Source organism: Cololabis saira, chromosome 24 (genome assembly GCF_033807715.1).
Source record: "Cololabis saira isolate AMF1-May2022 chromosome 24, fColSai1.1, whole genome shotgun sequence".
In the NCBI taxonomy this organism is placed as follows: domain Eukaryota; kingdom Metazoa; phylum Chordata; class Actinopteri; order Beloniformes; family Belonidae; genus Cololabis; species Cololabis saira.
This window is the reverse complement of record NC_084610.1, coordinates 24451131-24468814: the sequence shown is the minus strand read 5'-3', so window position 1 is coordinate 24468814 and position 17684 is coordinate 24451131. Positions and strand designations below refer to the sequence as shown.

The following is a 17684-nucleotide window of genomic DNA, read 5'->3' as shown; positions in this document are numbered from 1 at the left end:
AGAGGAGGAGTTTACTCTTGATTAACAGGTAACAGGAAGAGGAGGAGTTTACTCTTGATTAACAGGTAACAGGAAGAGGAGGAGTTTACTCTTGATTAACAGGTACTAACAGGAAGAGGAGGAGTTTACTCTTGATTAACAGGTACTAACAGGAAGAGGAGGAGTTTACTCTTGATTAACAGGTACTAACAGGAAGAGGAGGAGTTTACTCTTGATTAACAGGTACTAACAGGAAGAGGAGGAGTTTACTCTTGATTAACAGGTACTAACAGGAAGAGGAGGAGTTTACTCTTGATTAACAGGTAACAGGAAGAGGAGGAGTTTACTCTTGATTAACAGGTAACAGGAAGAGGAGGAGTTTACTCTTGATTAACAGGTAACAGGAAGAGGAGGAGTTTACTCTTGATTAACAGGTAACAGGAAGAGGAGGAGTTTACTCTTGATTAACAGGTAACAGGAAGAGGAGGAGTTTATTCTTGATTAACAGGTAACAGGAAGAGGAGGAGTTTACTCTTGATTAACAGGTAACAGGAAGAGGAGGAGTTTACTCTTGATTAACAGGTAACAGGAAGAGGAGGAGTTTACTCTTGATTAACAGGTAACAGGAAGAGGAGGAGTTTACTCTTGATTAACAGGTAACAGGAAGAGGAGGAGTTTACTCTTGATTAACAGGTAACAGGAAGAGGAGGAGTTTACTCTTGATTAACAGGTACTAACAGGAAGAGGAGGAGTTTACTCTTGATTAACAGGTAACAGGAAGAGGAGGAGTTTACTCTTGATTAACAGGTAACAGGAAGAGGAGGAGTTTACTCTTGATTAACAGGTAACAGGAAGAGGAGGAGTTTACTCTTGATTAACAGGTACTAACAGGAAGAGGAGGAGTTTACTCTTGATTAACAGGTAACAGGAAGAGGAGGAGTTTACTCTTGATTAACAGGTAACAGGAAGAGGAGGAGTTTACTCTTGATTAACAGGTAACAGGAAGAGGAGGAGTTTACTCTTGATTAACAGGTAACAGGAAGAGGAGGAATTTACTCTTGATTAACAGGTAACAGGAAGAGGAGGAGTTTACTCTTGATTAACAGGTAACAGGAAGAGGAGGAGTTTACTCTTGATTAACAGGTAACAGGAAGAGGAGGAGTTTACTCTTGATTAACAGGTAACAGGAAGAGGAGGAGTTTACTCTTGATTAACAGGTAACAGGAAGAGGAGGAGTTTACTCTTGATTAACAGGTAACAGGAAGAGGAGGAGTTTACTCTTGATTAACAGGTAACAGGAAGAGGAGGAGTTTACTCTTGATTAACAGGTACTAACAGGAAGAGGAGGAGTTTACTCTTGATTAACAGGTAACAGGAAGAGGAGGAGTTTACTCTTGATTAACAGGTAACAGGAAGAGGAGGAGTTTACTCTTGATTAACAGGTAACAGGAAGAGGAGGAGTTTACTCTTGATTAACAGGTAACAGGAAGAGGAGGAGTTTACTCTTGATTAACAGGTAACAGGAAGAGGAGGAGTTTACTCTTGATTAACAGGTAACAGGAAGAGGAGGAGTTTACTCTTGATTAACAGGTAACAGGAAGAGGAGGAGTTTATTCTTGATTAACAGGTAACAGGAAGAGGAGGAGTTTACTCTTGATTAACAGGTAACAGGAAGAGGAGGAGTTTACTCTTGATTAACAGGTAACAGGAAGAGGAGGAGTTTACTCTTGATTAACAGGTAACAGGAAGAGGAGGAGTTTACTCTTGATTAACAGGTAACAGGAAGAGGAGGAGTTTACTCTTGATTAACAGGTAACAGGAAGAGGAGGAGTTTACTCTTGATTAACAGGTACTAACAGGAAGAGGAGGAGTTTACTCTTGATTAACAGGTAACAGGAAGAGGAGGAGTTTACTCTTGATTAACAGGTAACAGGAAGAGGAGGAGTTTACTCTTGATTAACAGGTAACAGGAAGAGGAGGAGTTTACTCTTGATTAACAGGTACTAACAGGAAGAGGAGGAGTTTACTCTTGATTAACAGGTACTAACAGGAAGAGGAGGAGTTTACTCTTGATTAACAGGTACTAACAGGAAGAGGAGGAGTTTACTCTTGATTAACAGGTAACAGGAAGAGGAGGAGTTTACTCTTGATTAACAGGTAACAGGAAGAGGAGGAGCTTACTCTTGATTGACAGGTAACAGGAAGAGGAGGAGTTTACTCTTGATTAACAGGTAACAGGAAGAGGAGGAGTTTACTCTTGATTAACAGGTAACAGGAAGAGGAGGAGTTTACTCTTGATTAACAGGTAACAGGAAGAGGAGGAGCTTACTCTTGATTGACAGGTAACAGGAAGAGGAGGAGCTTACTCTTGATTAACAGGTACTAACAGGAAGAGGAGGAGTTTACTCTTGATTAACAGGTACTAACAGGAAGAGGAGGAGTTTACTCTTGATTAACAGGTAACAGGAAGAGGAGGAGTTTACTCTTGATTAACAGGTAACAGGAAGAGGAGGAGTTTACTCTTGATTAACAGGTAACAGGAAGAGGAGGAGCTTACTCTTGATTAACAGGTACTAACAGGAAGAGGAGGAGTTTACTCTTGATTAACAGGTAACAGGAAGAGGAGGAGTTTACTCTTGATTAACAGGTAACAGGAAGAGGAGGAGTTTACTCTTGATTAACAGGTAACAGGAAGAGGAGGAGTTTACTCTTGATTAACAGGTAACAGGAAGAGGAGGAGTTTACTCTTGATTAACAGGTAACAGGAAGAGGAGGAGTTTACTCTTGATTAACAGGTAACAGGAAGAGGAGGAGTTTACTCTTGATTAACAGGTAACAGGAAGAGGAGGAGTTTACTCTTGATTAACAGGTAACAGGAAGAGGAGGAGTTTACTCTTGATTAACAGGTAACAGGAAGAGGAGGAGTTTACTCTTGATTAACAGGTAACAGGAAGAGGAGGAGTTTACTCTTGATTAACAGGTAACAGGAAGAGGAGGAGTTTACTCTTGATTAACAGGTAACAGGAAGAGGAGGAGTTTACTCTTGATTAACAGGTAACAGGAAGAGGAGGAGTTTACTCTTGATTAACAGGTAACAGGAAGAGGAGGAGTTTACTCTTGATTAACAGGTAACAGGAAGAGGAGGAGTTTACTCTTGATTAACAGGTAACAGGAAGAGGAGGAGTTTACTCTTGATTAACAGGTAACAGGAAGAGGAGGAGTTTATTCTTGATTAACAGGTAACAGGAAGAGGAGGAGTTTACTCTTGATTAACAGGTAACAGGAAGAGGAGGAGTTTACTCTTGATTAACAGGTAACAGGAAGAGGAGGAGTTTACTCTTGATTAACAGGTAACAGGAAGAGGAGGAGTTTACTCTTGATTAACAGGTAACAGGAAGAGGAGGAGTTTACTCTTGATTAACAGGTAACAGGAAGAGGAGGAGTTTACTCTTGATTAACAGGTACTAACAGGAAGAGGAGGAGTTTACTCTTGATTAACAGGTAACAGGAAGAGGAGGAGTTTACTCTTGATTAACAGGTAACAGGAAGAGGAGGAGTTTACTCTTGATTAACAGGTAACAGGAAGAGGAGGAGTTTACTCTTGATTAACAGGTACTAACAGGAAGAGGAGGAGTTTACTCTTGATTAACAGGTAACAGGAAGAGGAGGAGTTTACTCTTGATTAACAGGTAACAGGAAGAGGAGGAGTTTACTCTTGATTAACAGGTAACAGGAAGAGGAGGAGCTTACTCTTGATTGACAGGTAACAGGAAGAGGAGGAGCTTACTCTTGATTAACAGGTACTAACAGGAAGAGGAGGAGTTTACTCTTGATTAACAGGTAACAGGAAGAGGAGGAGTTTACTCTTGATTAACAGGTAACAGGAAGAGGAGGAGTTTACTCTTGATTAACAGGTACTAACAGGAAGAGGAGGAGTTTACTCTTGATTAACAGGTAACAGGAAGAGGAGGAGTTTACTCTTGATTAACAGGTAACAGGAAGAGGAGGAGTTTACTCTTGATTAACAGGTAACAGGAAGAGGAGGAGCTTACTCTTGATTAACAGGTACTAACAGGAAGAGGAGGAGTTTACTCTTGATTAACAGGTAACAGGAAGAGGAGGAGTTTACTCTTGATTAACAGGTACTAACAGGAAGAGGAGGAGTTTACTCTTGATTAACAGGTACTAACAGGAAGAGGAGGAGTTTACTCTTGATTAACAGGTACTAACAGGAAGAGGAGGAGTTTACTCTTGATTAACAGGTAACAGGAAGAGGAGGAGTTTACTCTTGATTAACAGGTAACAGGAAGAGGAGGAGTTTACTCTTGATTAACAGGTAACAGGAAGAGGAGGAGTTTACTCTTGATTAACAGGTAACAGGAAGAGGAGGAGTTTACTCTTGATTAACAGGTAACAGGAAGAGGAGGAGTTTACTCTTGATTAACAGGTAACAGGAAGAGGAGGAGTTTACTCTTGATTAACAGGTACTAACAGGAAGAGGAGGAGTTTACTCTTGATTAACAGGTAACAGGAAGAGGAGGAGTTTACTCTTGATTAACAGGTACTAACAGGAAGAGGAGGAGTTTACTCTTGATTAACAGGTAACAGGAAGAGGAGGAGTTTACTCTTGATTAACAGGTAACAGGAAGAGGAGGAGTTTACTCTTGATTAACAGGTAACAGGAAGAGGAGGAGTTTACTCTTGATTAACAGGTAACAGGAAGAGGAGGAGTTTACTCTTGATTAACAGGTAACAGGAAGAGGAGGAGTTTACTCTTGATTAACAGGTAACAGGAAGAGGAGGAGTTTACTCTTGATTAACAGGTAACAGGAAGAGGAGGAGTTTACTCTTGATTAACAGGTAACAGGAAGAGGAGGAGTTTACTCTTGATTAACAGGTAACAGGAAGAGGAGGAGCTTACTCTTGATTAACAGGTAACAGGAAGAGGAGGAGTTTACTCTTGATTAACAGGTAACAGGAAGAGGAGGAGTTTACTCTTGATTAACAGGTACTAACAGGAAGAGGAGGAGTTTACTCTTGATTAACAGGTAACAGGAAGAGGAGGAGTTTACTCTTGATTAACAGGTAACAGGAAGAGGAGGAGTTTACTCTTGATTAACAGGTAACAGGAAGAGGAGGAGTTTACTCTTGATTAACAGGTAACAGGAAGAGGAGGAGTTTACTCTTGATTAACAGGTAACAGGAAGAGGAGGAGCTTACTCTTGATTAACAGGTAACAGGAAGAGGAGGAGTTTACTCTTGATTAACAGGTAACAGGAAGAGGAGGAGTTTACTCTTGATTAACAGGTAACAGGAAGAGGAGGAGTTTACTCTTGATTAACAGGTAACAGGAAGAGGAGGAGTTTACTCTTGATTAACAGGTAACAGGAAGAGGAGGAGTTTACTCTTGATTAACAGGTAACAGGAAGAGGAGGAGTTTACTCTTGATTAACAGGTAACAGGAAGAGGAGGAGTTTACTCTTGATTAACAGGTAACAGGAAGAGGAGGAGTTTACTCTTGATTAACAGGTACTAACAGGAAGAGGAGGAGTTTACTCTTGATTAACAGGTAACAGGAAGAGGAGGAGCTTACTCTTGATTAACAGGTAACAGGAAGAGGAGGAGTTTACTCTTGATTAACAGGTAACAGGAAGAGGAGGAGTTTACTCTTGATTAACAGGTACTAACAGGAAGAGGAGGAGTTTACTCTTGATTAACAGGTAACAGGAAGAGGAGGAGTTTACTCTTGATTAACAGGTAACAGGAAGAGGAGGAGTTTACTCTTGATTAACAGGTAACAGGAAGAGGAGGAGTTTACTCTTGATTAACAGGTACTAACAGGAAGAGGAGGAGTTTACTCTTGATTAACAGGTAACAGGAAGAGGAGGAGTTTACTCTTGATTAACAGGTAACAGGAAGAGGAGGAGTTTACTCTTGATTAACAGGTAACAGGAAGAGGAGGAGTTTACTCTTGATTAACAGGTAACAGGAAGAGGAGGAGTTTACTCTTGATTAACAGGACAGACTTTTTCTTCATGAATTTTTGACTTTTTTTCATGAATTTTTGACTTTTTTTCATGACATTTTGACTTTTTTTCATGAAATTTTGACTTTTTTTCATGAAATTTTGACTTTTTTACATGAAATTTTGACTTTTTTCATGAAATTTTGACTTTTTTCATGAAATTTTGACTTTTCTCATGAAATTTTGACTTTTTCTCATGAAATTTTGACTTTTTCTCATGAAATTTTGACTTTTTTCATGAAATTTTGACCTTTTTTCATGAAATTTTGACTTTTTTTCCTCGACATTTCAACTTTTTCCTCAACATTTCAACATTTCTTCATGAAATTTTGACTTTTTTCATGAATTTTTGACTTTTTTTCATGGATTTTTGACTTTTTTCATGGATTTTTGACTTTTTTCATGAAATTTTGACTTTTTTTCATGAAATTTTGACTTTTTTTCATGAAATTTTGACTTTTTTTCATGACATTTTGACTTTTTTTTCATGAAATTTTGACTTTTTAATATAGTTTCTACACTCTTGATTAACAGGTAACAGGAAGAGGAGGAGTTTACTCTTGATTAACAGGTAACAGGAAGAGGAGGAGTTTACTCTTGATTAACAGGTAACAGGAAGAGGAGGAGTTTACTCTTGATTAACAGGTAACAGGAAGAGGAGGAGTTTACTCTTGATTAACAGGTAACAGGAAGAGGAGGAGTTTACTCTTGATTAACAGGTAACAGGAAGAGGAGGAGTTTACTCTTGATTAACAGGTAACAGGAAGAGGAGGAGCTTACTCTTGATTAACAGGTAACAGGAAGAGGAGGAGTTTACTCTTGATTAACAGGTAACAGGAAGAGGAGGAGTTTACTCTTGATTAACAGGTAACAGGAAGAGGAGGAGTTTACTCTTGATTAACAGGTAACAGGAAGAGGAGGAGTTTACTCTTGATTAACAGGTAACAGGAAGAGGAGGAGTTTACTCTTGATTAACAGGTAACAGGAAGAGGAGGAGTTTACTCTTGATTAACAGGTACTAACAGGAAGAGGAGGAGTTTACTCTTGATTAACAGGTAACAGGAAGAGGAGGAGTTTACTCTTGATTAACAGGTAACAGGAAGAGGAGGAGTTTACTCTTGATTAACAGGTAACAGGAAGAGGAGGAGTTTACTCTTGATTAACAGGACAGACTTTTTCTTCATGAATTTTTGACTTTTTTTCATGAATTTTTGACTTTTTTTCATGACATTTTGACTTTTTTTCATGAAATTTTGACTTTTTTACATGAAATTTTGACTTTTTTCATGAAATTTTGACTTTTTTCATGAAATTTTGACTTTTCTCATGAAATTTTGACTTTTTCTCATGAAATTTTGACTTTTTCTCATGAAATTTTGACTTTTTTCATGAAATTTTGACCTTTTTTCATGAAATTTTGACTTTTTTTCCTCGACATTTCAACTTTTTCCTCAACATTTCAACATTTCTTCATGAAATTTTGACTTTTTTCATGAATTTTTGACTTTTTTTCATGGATTTTTGACTTTTTTCATGGATTTTTGACTTTTTTCATGAAATTTTGACTTTTTTTCATGAAATTTTGACTTTTTTTCATGAAATTTTGACTTTTTTTCATGACATTTTGACTTTTTTTTCATGAAATTTTGACTTTTTAATATAGTTTCTACACTCTTGATTAACAGGTAACAGGAAGAGGAGGAGTTTACTCTTGATTAACAGGTAACAGGAAGAGGAGGAGCTTACTCTTGATTAACAGGTAACAGGAAGAGGAGGAGTTTACTCTTGATTAACAGGTAACAGGAAGAGGAGGAGTTTACTCTTGATTAACAGGTAACAGGAAGAGGAGGAGTTTACTCTTGATTAACAGGTACTAACAGGAAGAGGAGGAGTTTACTCTTGATTAACAGGTAACAGGAAGAGGAGGAGTTTACTCTTGATTAACAGGTAACAGGAAGAGGAGGAGTTTACTCTTGATTAACAGGTACTAACAGGAAGAGGAGGAGTTTACTCTTGATTAACAGGTAACAGGAAGAGGAGGAGTTTACTCTTGATTAACAGGTAACAGGAAGAGGAGGAGTTTACTCTTGATTAACAGGTAACAGGAAGAGGAGGAGTTTACTCTTGATTAACAGGTACTAACAGGAAGAGGAGGAGTTTACTCTTGATTAACAGGTAACAGGAAGAGGAGGAGTTTACTCTTGATTAACAGGTAACAGGAAGAGGAGGAGTTTACTCTTGATTAACAGGTAACAGGAAGAGGAGGAGTTTACTCTTGATTAACAGGTACTAACAGGAAGAGGAGGAGTTTACTCTTGATTAACAGGTACTAACAGGAAGAGGAGGAGTTTACTCTTGATTAACAGGTAACAGGAAGAGGAGGAGCTTACTCTTGATTAACAGGTACTAACAGGAAGAGGAGGAGTTTACTCTTGATTAACAGGTAACAGGAAGAGGAGGAGCTTACTCTTGATTAACAGGTAACAGGAAGAGGAGGAGTTTACTCTTGATTAACAGGTAACAGGAAGAGGAGGAGTTTACTCTTGATTAACAGGTAACAGGAAGAGGAGGAGTTTACTCTTGATTAACAGGTAACAGGAAGAGGAGGAGTTTACTCTTGATTAACAGGTAACAGGAAGAGGAGGAGTTTACTCTTGATTAACAGGTAACAGGAAGAGGAGGAGTTTACTCTTGATTAACAGGTACTAACAGGAAGAGGAGGAGTTTACTCTTGATTAACAGGTACTAACAGGAAGAGGAGGAGTTTACTCTTGATTAACAGGTAACAGGAAGAGGAGGAGTTTACTCTTGATTAACAGGTACTAACAGGAAGAGGAGGAGTTTACTCTTGATTAACAGGTAACAGGAAGAGGAGGAGTTTACTCTTGATTAACAGGTAACAGGAAGAGGAGGAGTTTACTCTTGATTAACAGGTACTAACAGGAAGAGGAGGAGTTTACTCTTGATTAACAGGTAACAGGAAGAGGAGGAGTTTACTCTTGATTAACAGGTAACAGGAAGAGGAGGAGTTTACTCTTGATTAACAGGTAACAGGAAGAGGAGGAGCTTACTCTTGATTAACAGGTAACAGGAAGAGGAGGAGTTTACTCTTGATTAACAGGTAACAGGAAGAGGAGGAGTTTACTCTTGATTAACAGGTAACAGGAAGAGGAGGAGTTTACTCTTGATTAACAGGTAACAGGAAGAGGAGGAGTTTACTCTTGATTAACAGGTAACAGGAAGAGGAGGAGTTTACTCTTGATTAACAGGTAACAGGAAGAGGAGGAGTTTACTCTTGATTAACAGGTAACAGGAAGAGGAGGAGTTTACTCTTGATTAACAGGTAACAGGAAGAGGAGGAGTTTACTCTTGATTAACAGGTAACAGGAAGAGGAGGAGTTTACTCTTGATTGACAGGACAGACTTTTTTTCATGAAATTTTGACTTTTTTTCATGAAATTTTGACTTTTTTTCATTATTTTTTGACTTTTTTTCGTGAAATTTTGACTTTTTTTCATTATTTTTTGACTTTTTTTCGTGAAATTTTGACTTTTTTTCGTGAAATTTTTTGACTTTTTTTCATTATTTTGACTTTTTTCGTGAAATTTTGACTTTTTTTCATGAAATTTTGACTTCTTTTCATGAAATTTTGACTTTCTTTCGTGAAATTTTGACTTTTTTTCATGAAATTTTGACTTTTTTCATGAAATTTTGACTTTTTTTCATGAAATTTTGACTTTTTTTCATTATTTTTTCATGAAATTTTGACTTTTTTTCATGAAATTTTGACTTTTTTTCATTATTTTTTTACTTTTTTTCATGAAATTTTGACTTTTTTCATTATTTTTTGACTTTTTTTCATGAAATTTTGACTTTTTTTCATGAAATTTTGACTTTTTTTCGTGAAATTTTGACTTTTTTTCGTGAAATTTTGACTTTTTTTCATGAAATTTTGACTTTTTTCAGGAAATTTTGACCTTTTTTCATGAAATTTTGACTTTTTTTCATGAAATTTTGACTTTTTAATATAGTTTCTATACTTTTGATTGACAGGTACTAACAGGAAGAGGAGGAGCTTACTCTTGATTAACAGGTAACAGGAAGAGGAGGAGTTTACTCTTGATTAACAGGTAACAGGAAGAGGAGGAGTTTACTCTTGATTAACAGGTAACAGGAAGAGGAGGAGTTTACTCTTGATTAACAGGTAACAGGAAGAGGAGGAGTTTACTCTTGATTAACAGGTAACAGGAAGAGGAGGAGTTTACTCTTGATTAACAGGTAACAGGAAGAGGAGGAGCTTACTCTTGATTAACAGGTAACAGGAAGAGGAGGAGTTTACTCTTGATTAACAGGTAACAGGAAGAGGAGGAGTTTACTCTTGATTAACAGGTAACAGGAAAAGGAGGAGTTTACTCTTGATTAACAGGTAACAGGAAGAGGAGGAGTTTACTCTTGATTAACAGGTAACAGGAAGAGGAGGAGTTTACTCTTGATTAACAGGTACTAACAGGAAGAGGAGGAGTTTACTCTTGATTAACAGGTACTAACAGGAAGAGGAGGAGTTTACTCTTGATTAACAGGTACTAACAGGAAGAGGAGGAGTTTACTCTTGATTAACAGGTAACAGGAAGAGGAGGAGTTTACTCTTGATTAACAGGTAACAGGAAGAGGAGGAGTTTACTCTTGATTAACAGGTAACAGGAAGAGGAGGAGTTTACTCTTGATTAACAGGTAACAGGAAGAGGAGGAGTTTACTCTTGATTAACAGGTAACAGGAAGAGGAGGAGTTTACTCTTGATTAACAGGTAACAGGAAGAGGAGGAGTTTACTCTTGATTAACAGGTAACAGGAAGAGGAGGAGTTTACTCTTGATTAACAGGTAACAGGAAGAGGAGGAGTTTACTCTTGATTAACAGGTAACAGGAAGAGGAGGAGTTTACTCTTGATTAACAGGTAACAGGAAGAGGAGGAGTTTACTCTTGATTAACAGGTAACAGGAAGAGGAGGAGTTTACTCTTGATTAACAGGTAACAGGAAGAGGAGGAGTTTACTCTTGATTAACAGGTAACAGGAAGAGGAGGAGTTTACTCTTGATTAACAGGTAACAGGAAGAGGAGGAGTTTACTCTTGATTAACAGGTAACAGGAAGAGGAGGAGTTTACTCTTGATTAACAGGTAACAGGAAGAGGAGGAGTTTACTCTTGATTAACAGGTAACAGGAAGAGGAGGAGTTTACTCTTGATTAACAGGTAACAGGAAGAGGAGGAGTTTACTCTTGATTAACAGGTAACAGGAAGAGGAGGAGTTTACTCTTGATTAACAGGTAACAGGAAGAGGAGGAGTTTACTCTTGATTAACAGGTAACAGGAAGAGGAGGAGTTTACTCTTGATTAACAGGTACTAACAGGAAGAGGAGGAGTTTACTCTTGATTAACAGGTAACAGGAAGAGGAGGAGTTTACTCTTGATTAACAGGTAACAGGAAGAGGAGGAGTTTACTCTTGATTAACAGGTAACAGGAAGAGGAGGAGTTTACTCTTGATTAACAGGTAACAGGAAGAGGAGGAGTTTACTCTTGATTAACAGGTACTAACAGGAAGAGGAGGAGTTTACTCTTGATTAACAGGTAACAGGAAGAGGAGGAGTTTACTCTTGATTAACAGGTAACAGGAAGAGGAGGAGTTTACTCTTGATTAACAGGTAACAGGAAGAGGAGGAGTTTACTCTTGATTAACAGGTAACAGGAAGAGGAGGAGTTTACTCTTGATTAACAGGTAACAGGAAGAGGAGGAGTTTACTCTTGATTAACAGGTAACAGGAAGAGGAGGAGTTTACTCTTGATTAACAGGTACTAACAGGAAGAGGAGGAGTTTACTCTTGATTAACAGGTAACAGGAAGAGGAGGAGTTTACTCTTGATTAACAGGTAACAGGAAGAGGAGGAGTTTACTCTTGATTAACAGGTAACAGGAAGAGGAGGAGTTTACTCTTGATTAACAGGTACTAACAGGAAGAGGAGGAGTTTACTCTTGATTAACAGGTAACAGGAAGAGGAGGAGTTTACTCTTGATTAACAGGTAACAGGAAGAGGAGGAGTTTACTCTTGATTAACAGGTAACAGGAAGAGGAGGAGTTTACTCTTGATTAACAGGTAACAGGAAGAGGAGGAGTTTACTCTTGATTAACAGGTAACAGGAAGAGGAGGAGTTTACTCTTGATTAACAGGTACTAACAGGAAGAGGAGGAGTTTACTCTTGATTAACAGGTAACAGGAAGAGGAGGAGTTTACTCTTGATTAACAGGTACTAACAGGAAGAGGAGGAGTTTACTCTTGATTAACAGGTAACAGGAAGAGGAGGAGTTTACTCTTGATTAACAGGTAACAGGAAGAGGAGGAGTTTACTCTTGATTAACAGGTAACAGGAAGAGGAGGAGTTTACTCTTGATTAACAGGTAACAGGAAGAGGAGGAGTTTACTCTTGATTAACAGGTAACAGGAAGAGGAGGAGTTTACTCTTGATTAACAGGTAACAGGAAGAGGAGGAGTTTACTCTTGATTAACAGGTAACAGGAAGAGGAGGAGTTTACTCTTGATTAACAGGTAACAGGAAGAGGAGGAGTTTACTCTTGATTAACAGGTAACAGGAAGAGGAGGAGTTTACTCTTGATTAACAGGTAACAGGAAGAGGAGGAGTTTACTCTTGATTAACAGGTAACAGGAAGAGGAGGAGTTTACTCTTGATTAACAGGTAACAGGAAGAGGAGGAGTTTACTCTTGATTAACAGGTAACAGGAAGAGGAGGAGTTTACTCTTGATTAACAGGTACTAACAGGAAGAGGAGGAGTTTACTCTTGATTAACAGGTAACAGGAAGAGGAGGAGTTTACTCTTGATTAACAGGTAACAGGAAGAGGAGGAGTTTACTCTTGATTAACAGGTAACAGGAAGAGGAGGAGTTTACTCTTGATTAACAGGTACTAACAGGAAGAGGAGGAGTTTACTCTTGATTAACAGGTAACAGGAAGAGGAGGAGTTTACTCTTGATTAACAGGTACTAACAGGAAGAGGAGGAGTTTACTCTTGATTAACAGGTAACAGGAAGAGGAGGAGTTTACTCTTGATTAACAGGTAACAGGAAGAGGAGGAGTTTACTCTTGATTAACAGGTAACAGGAAGAGGAGGAGTTTACTCTTGATTAACAGGTACTAACAGGAAGAGGAGGAGTTTACTCTTGATTAACAGGTAACAGGAAGAGGAGGAGTTTACTCTTGATTAACAGGTAACAGGAAGAGGAGTTTACTCTTGATTAACAGGTACTAACAGGAAGAGGAGGAGTTTACTCTTGATTAACAGGTAACAGGAAGAGGAGGAGTTTACTCTTGATTAACAGGTAACAGGAAGAGGAGGAGTTTACTCTTGATTAACAGGTAACAGGAAGAGGAGGAGTTTACTCTTGATTAACAGGTAACAGGAAGAGGAGGAGTTTACTCTTGATTAACAGGTAACAGGAAGAGGAGGAGTTTACTCTTGATTAACAGGTAACAGGAAGAGGAGGAGTTTACTCTTGATTAACAGGTAACAGGAAGAGGAGGAGTTTACTCTTGATTAACAGGTAACAGGAAGAGGAGGAGTTTACTCTTGATTAACAGGTAACAGGAAGAGGAGGAGTTTACTCTTGATTAACAGGTAACAGGAAGAGGAGGAGTTTACTCTTGATTAACAGGTAACAGGAAGAGGAGGAGTTTACTCTTGATTAACAGGTACTAACAGGAAGAGGAGGAGTTTACTCTTGATTAACAGGTAACAGGAAGAGGAGGAGTTTACTCTTGATTAACAGGTAACAGGAAGAGGAGGAGTTTACTCTTGATTAACAGGTAACAGGAAGAGGAGGAGTTTACTCTTGATTAACAGGTAACAGGAAGAGGAGGAGTTTACTCTTGATTAACAGGTAACAGGAAGAGGAGGAGTTTACTCTTGATTAACAGGTAACAGGAAGAGGAGGAGTTTACTCTTGATTAACAGGACAGACTTTTTTTTCATGAAATTTTGACTTTTTTCATGAAATTTTGACTTTATTTTCATGAAATTTTGACTTTTTTTCCTCAACATTTCAACTTTTTTTCCTCAACATTTCAACTTTTTTTCCTCAACATTTCAACTTTTTTTCCTCAACATTTCAACTTTCTTCATGAATTTTTGACTTTTTTTCATGAATTTTTGACTTTTTTTCATGACATTTTGACTTTTTTCATGAAATTTTGACTTTTTTCATGAAATTTTGACTTTTTTCATGAAATTTAGACTTTTTTCATGAAATTTTGACTTTTTTTCATGAAATTTTGACCTTTTTTCCTCGACATTTCAACTTTTTCCTCAACATTTCAACTTTTCTTCATGAAATTTTGACTTTTTTCATGAAATTTTGACTTTTTTTCATGAAATTTTGACTTTTTTTTCATGAAATTTTGACTTTTTTCATGAAATTTTGACTTTTTTCATGAAATTTTGACTTTTTTCATGAAATTTGGACTTTTTTCATGAAATTTTGACTTTTTCATGAAATTTTGACTTTTTTTCCTCGACATTTCAACTTTTTTTCTCAACATTTCAACTTTTCTTCATGAAATTTTGACTTTTTTTCATGAAATTTTGACTTTTTTTCATGAAATTTTGACTTTTTTTCATGAAATTTTGATTTTTTTCATGAAATTTTGATTTTTTTCATGAAATTTTGACTTTTTTTCATGAAATTTTGACTTTTTTTCCTCAAAATTTCAACTTTTTCTCAACATTTCAACTTTTCTTCATGAAATTTAGCCTTTTTTAATGAATTTTTGACTTTTTTTCATGAATTTTTGACTTTTTTTCATGAAATTTTGACATTTTTTTCATAAAATTTTTACTTTTTAATATAGTTTCTAGGGGCTTACTCTTGATTGACAGGTAACAGGAAGAGGAGGGGCTTAATCTTGATTGACAGGTAACAGGAAGAGGAGGGGCTTACTCTTGATTGACAGGCACGAACAGGAAGTCTTTGGTGAAGATGTCCACGTTCCGGGTCCACGTCTTCACCCGCTGGTGTCGGGTGCGGCGGTCGCTGCGGGAACACGGAAACACAGTCGTTACTACGGCAACCGTCTCCACGACGACCGGAGATGAGTGTTGAGGAAGGGGCGGGGCTTACGGGACAGAGGGGGCGTCGCCCTCGCCGGCCGCTCTCCGCCGGCTCAGCTGCTTGAAGAAGAAGCTGCTGAAGACGTGACTCCTGTCGGCCACGGGGCCGGACACGCCCTCCAGGAGCAGGAACCTGGGGGGAGGAGCCTGTTAGCCTGTTAGCAATGAGCTAGCCCTCCAGGAGCAGGAACCTGGGGGGAGGAGCCTGTTAGCCTGTTAGCAATGAGCTAGCCCTCCAGGAGCAGGAACCTGGGGGGAGGAGCCTGTTAGCCTGTTAGCAACGAGCTAGCAGCTACCTGAGGGGCCGGACACGCCCTCCAGGAGCAGGAACCTGGGGGGAGGAGCCTGTTAGCCTGTTAGCAACGAGCTAGCAGCTACCTGAGGGGCCGGACACGCCCTCCAGGAGCAGGAACCTGGGGGGAGGAGCTTGTTAGTTTTTCGTACGTTCGTGTGTTTTTTCGTGCGTTTTTTCGTGCGTTCGTGTGTTTTTTCGTGCGTTTTTTCGTGCGTTTTACGTGCGTTTTTCCGTGCGTTCGTGCGTTTTGCGTGCGTTTTTTCGTTCGTTTTTGCGTGTGTTCGTGCGTTTTTTCGTGCGTGTGTTCGTGCGTTTTTGCGTGCGTTCGTACGTTTTTGCGTGTGTTCGTGCGTTTTTTTGTGCGTTCGTGTTTTTTCGTGCGTTTTTTCGTGCGTTTTGCATGTGTTTTTTCGTGCGTTCGTGCGTTTTGCATGCGGTTTTCGACTTTGTCCTCAAAATTTCAACTTTTTCCTCATGTCCTCATGACAGGTGAGGTGGGGGTAGGACTACTGTCCTGGTCCTGGTTCTGAACAACCATAGGTCTAGTGGGGGGTAGGATGAGCCTGTTAGCAACGAGCTAGCAGCTACCTGAGGGGCCGGACACGCCCTCCAGGAGCAGGAACCTGGGGGGAGGAACCTGTTAGCCTGTTAGCAGCTACCTGAGGGGCCGGACACGCCCTCCAGGAGCAGGAACCTGGGGGGAGGAGCCTGTTAGCAACGAGCTAGCAGCTACCTGAGGGGCCGGACACGCCCTCCAGGAGCAGGAACCTGGGGGGAGGAACCTGTTAGCCTGTTAGCAGCTACCTGAGGGGCCGGACACGCCCTCCAGGAGCAGGAACCTGGGGGGAGGAGCCTGTTAGCAACGAGCTAGCAGCTACCTGAGGGGCCGGACACGCCCTCCAGGAGCAGGAACCTGGGGGGAGGAGCCTGTTAGCCTGTTAGCTGCTAACTGAGGGGCCGGACACGCCCTCCAGGAGCAGGAACCTGGGGGGAGGAGCCTGTTAGCCTGTTAGCAACGAGCTACCTGAGGGGCCGGACACGCCCTCCAGGAGCAGGAACCTGGGGGGAGGAGCCTGTTAGTTTTTGCATTTTTTCGTGCGTTTTTTCGTCGGTTCGTGCGTTTTGCGTGCGTTCTTTCGTGCGTTCGTGCGTTTTTTTGTGAGGTCGTGCGTGCGTTCGTGCGTTTTTGCGTGTGTTCGTGCGTTTTTTCGTGCGTGCGTTTTTTCGTGCGTGCGTTTTTGCGTGTTAGTGCGTTTTTGCGTGTGTTCGTGCGTTTTTGCGTTTGTGCGTTTTTGCGTGTTTTCGTGCGTTTTTCCGTGTTCGTGTGTTCGTGCGTTCGTGCGTTTTTTTGTGTGTTCGTGCGTTTTTTCGTGTGTTCGTGCGTTTTTGCGTGTGTTCGTGCATTTTTTCGTGCGCTTTTGCGTGCGTTTTTGCGTCGGTTCGTGCGTTTATTCGTGCGTTTTTTCGTGCAATTTTTCGTGCGGTCGTGCGTGCGTTTTTCCGTGCGTTCGTGCGTTTTTGCGTGTGTTCGTGCGTTTTTTCGTGCGTTTTTGCGTGTGTTCGTGCGTTTTTTCTTGCGTTCGTGGGTCTTTGCGTGTGTTTGTGCGTTTTTTCGTGAGATTTTTCGTGCGTTTTTTCGTCGGTTCGTGCGTCTTTTCATGCATGTGTTCGTGCGTTTTTGCGTTTGTTCGTGCGTTTTTGCGTGTTTTCGTGTGTTCGTGCGTTTTTTCGTGCGTTTTCCGTGCGTTTTTCGTGCGTTTTTTCATGCGTTCGTGCGTTTTTGCGTGTGTTCGTGCGTTTTTGCGTGTGTTCGTGCGTTTTTGCGTTTGTTCGTGCGTTTTTGCGTTTGTTCGTGCGTTTTTGCGTGTTTTCGTGCGTTTTTCCGTGTTTTCGTGCGTTTTTCCGTGTTCGTGCGTTTTTTCGTGTATTCGTGCGTTTTTTCGTGTCTTCGTGCGTTTTTGCGTGTGTTCGTGTGTTCGTGCGCTTTTGCGTTTTTGCGTGCGTTCGTGCGTTTTTTCGTGCATTTTGCGTGCGTTTTGCGTGCGTTTTCGTGCATTTTTCGTGCGTTTTTCGTGCGTTTTTGCGTGCGTTCGTGCGTTTTTGCGTGTGTTCGTGCGTTTTTCATGCGTTTTTTCATGCGTTCGTGCGTTTTTGCGTGTGTTCGTGCGTTTTTGTGTGCGTTCGTGCATTTTTTCGTGCGTTTTGCGTGCGTT

At 39.9% G+C, this 17684-nt stretch overlaps 1 protein-coding gene across 1 annotated transcript in view; it reads right to left on the bottom strand.

The window, feature by feature from the left end:
• Positions 1 to 17684, bottom strand: part of LOC133425120 (sentrin-specific protease 7-like) — a 61866-nt gene that overhangs the window by 24933 nt on the left and 19249 nt on the right. Inside the window, exons 15-16 of the mRNA XM_061715801.1 lie at positions 15187 to 15309; positions 15007 to 15099 (exon numbers count right to left, since the gene is read on the bottom strand). Coding sequence (XP_061571785.1) covers positions 15007 to 15099; positions 15187 to 15309 — 216 coding nt within the window. The remainder of the gene's footprint in view (positions 1 to 15006; positions 15100 to 15186; positions 15310 to 17684) is intronic.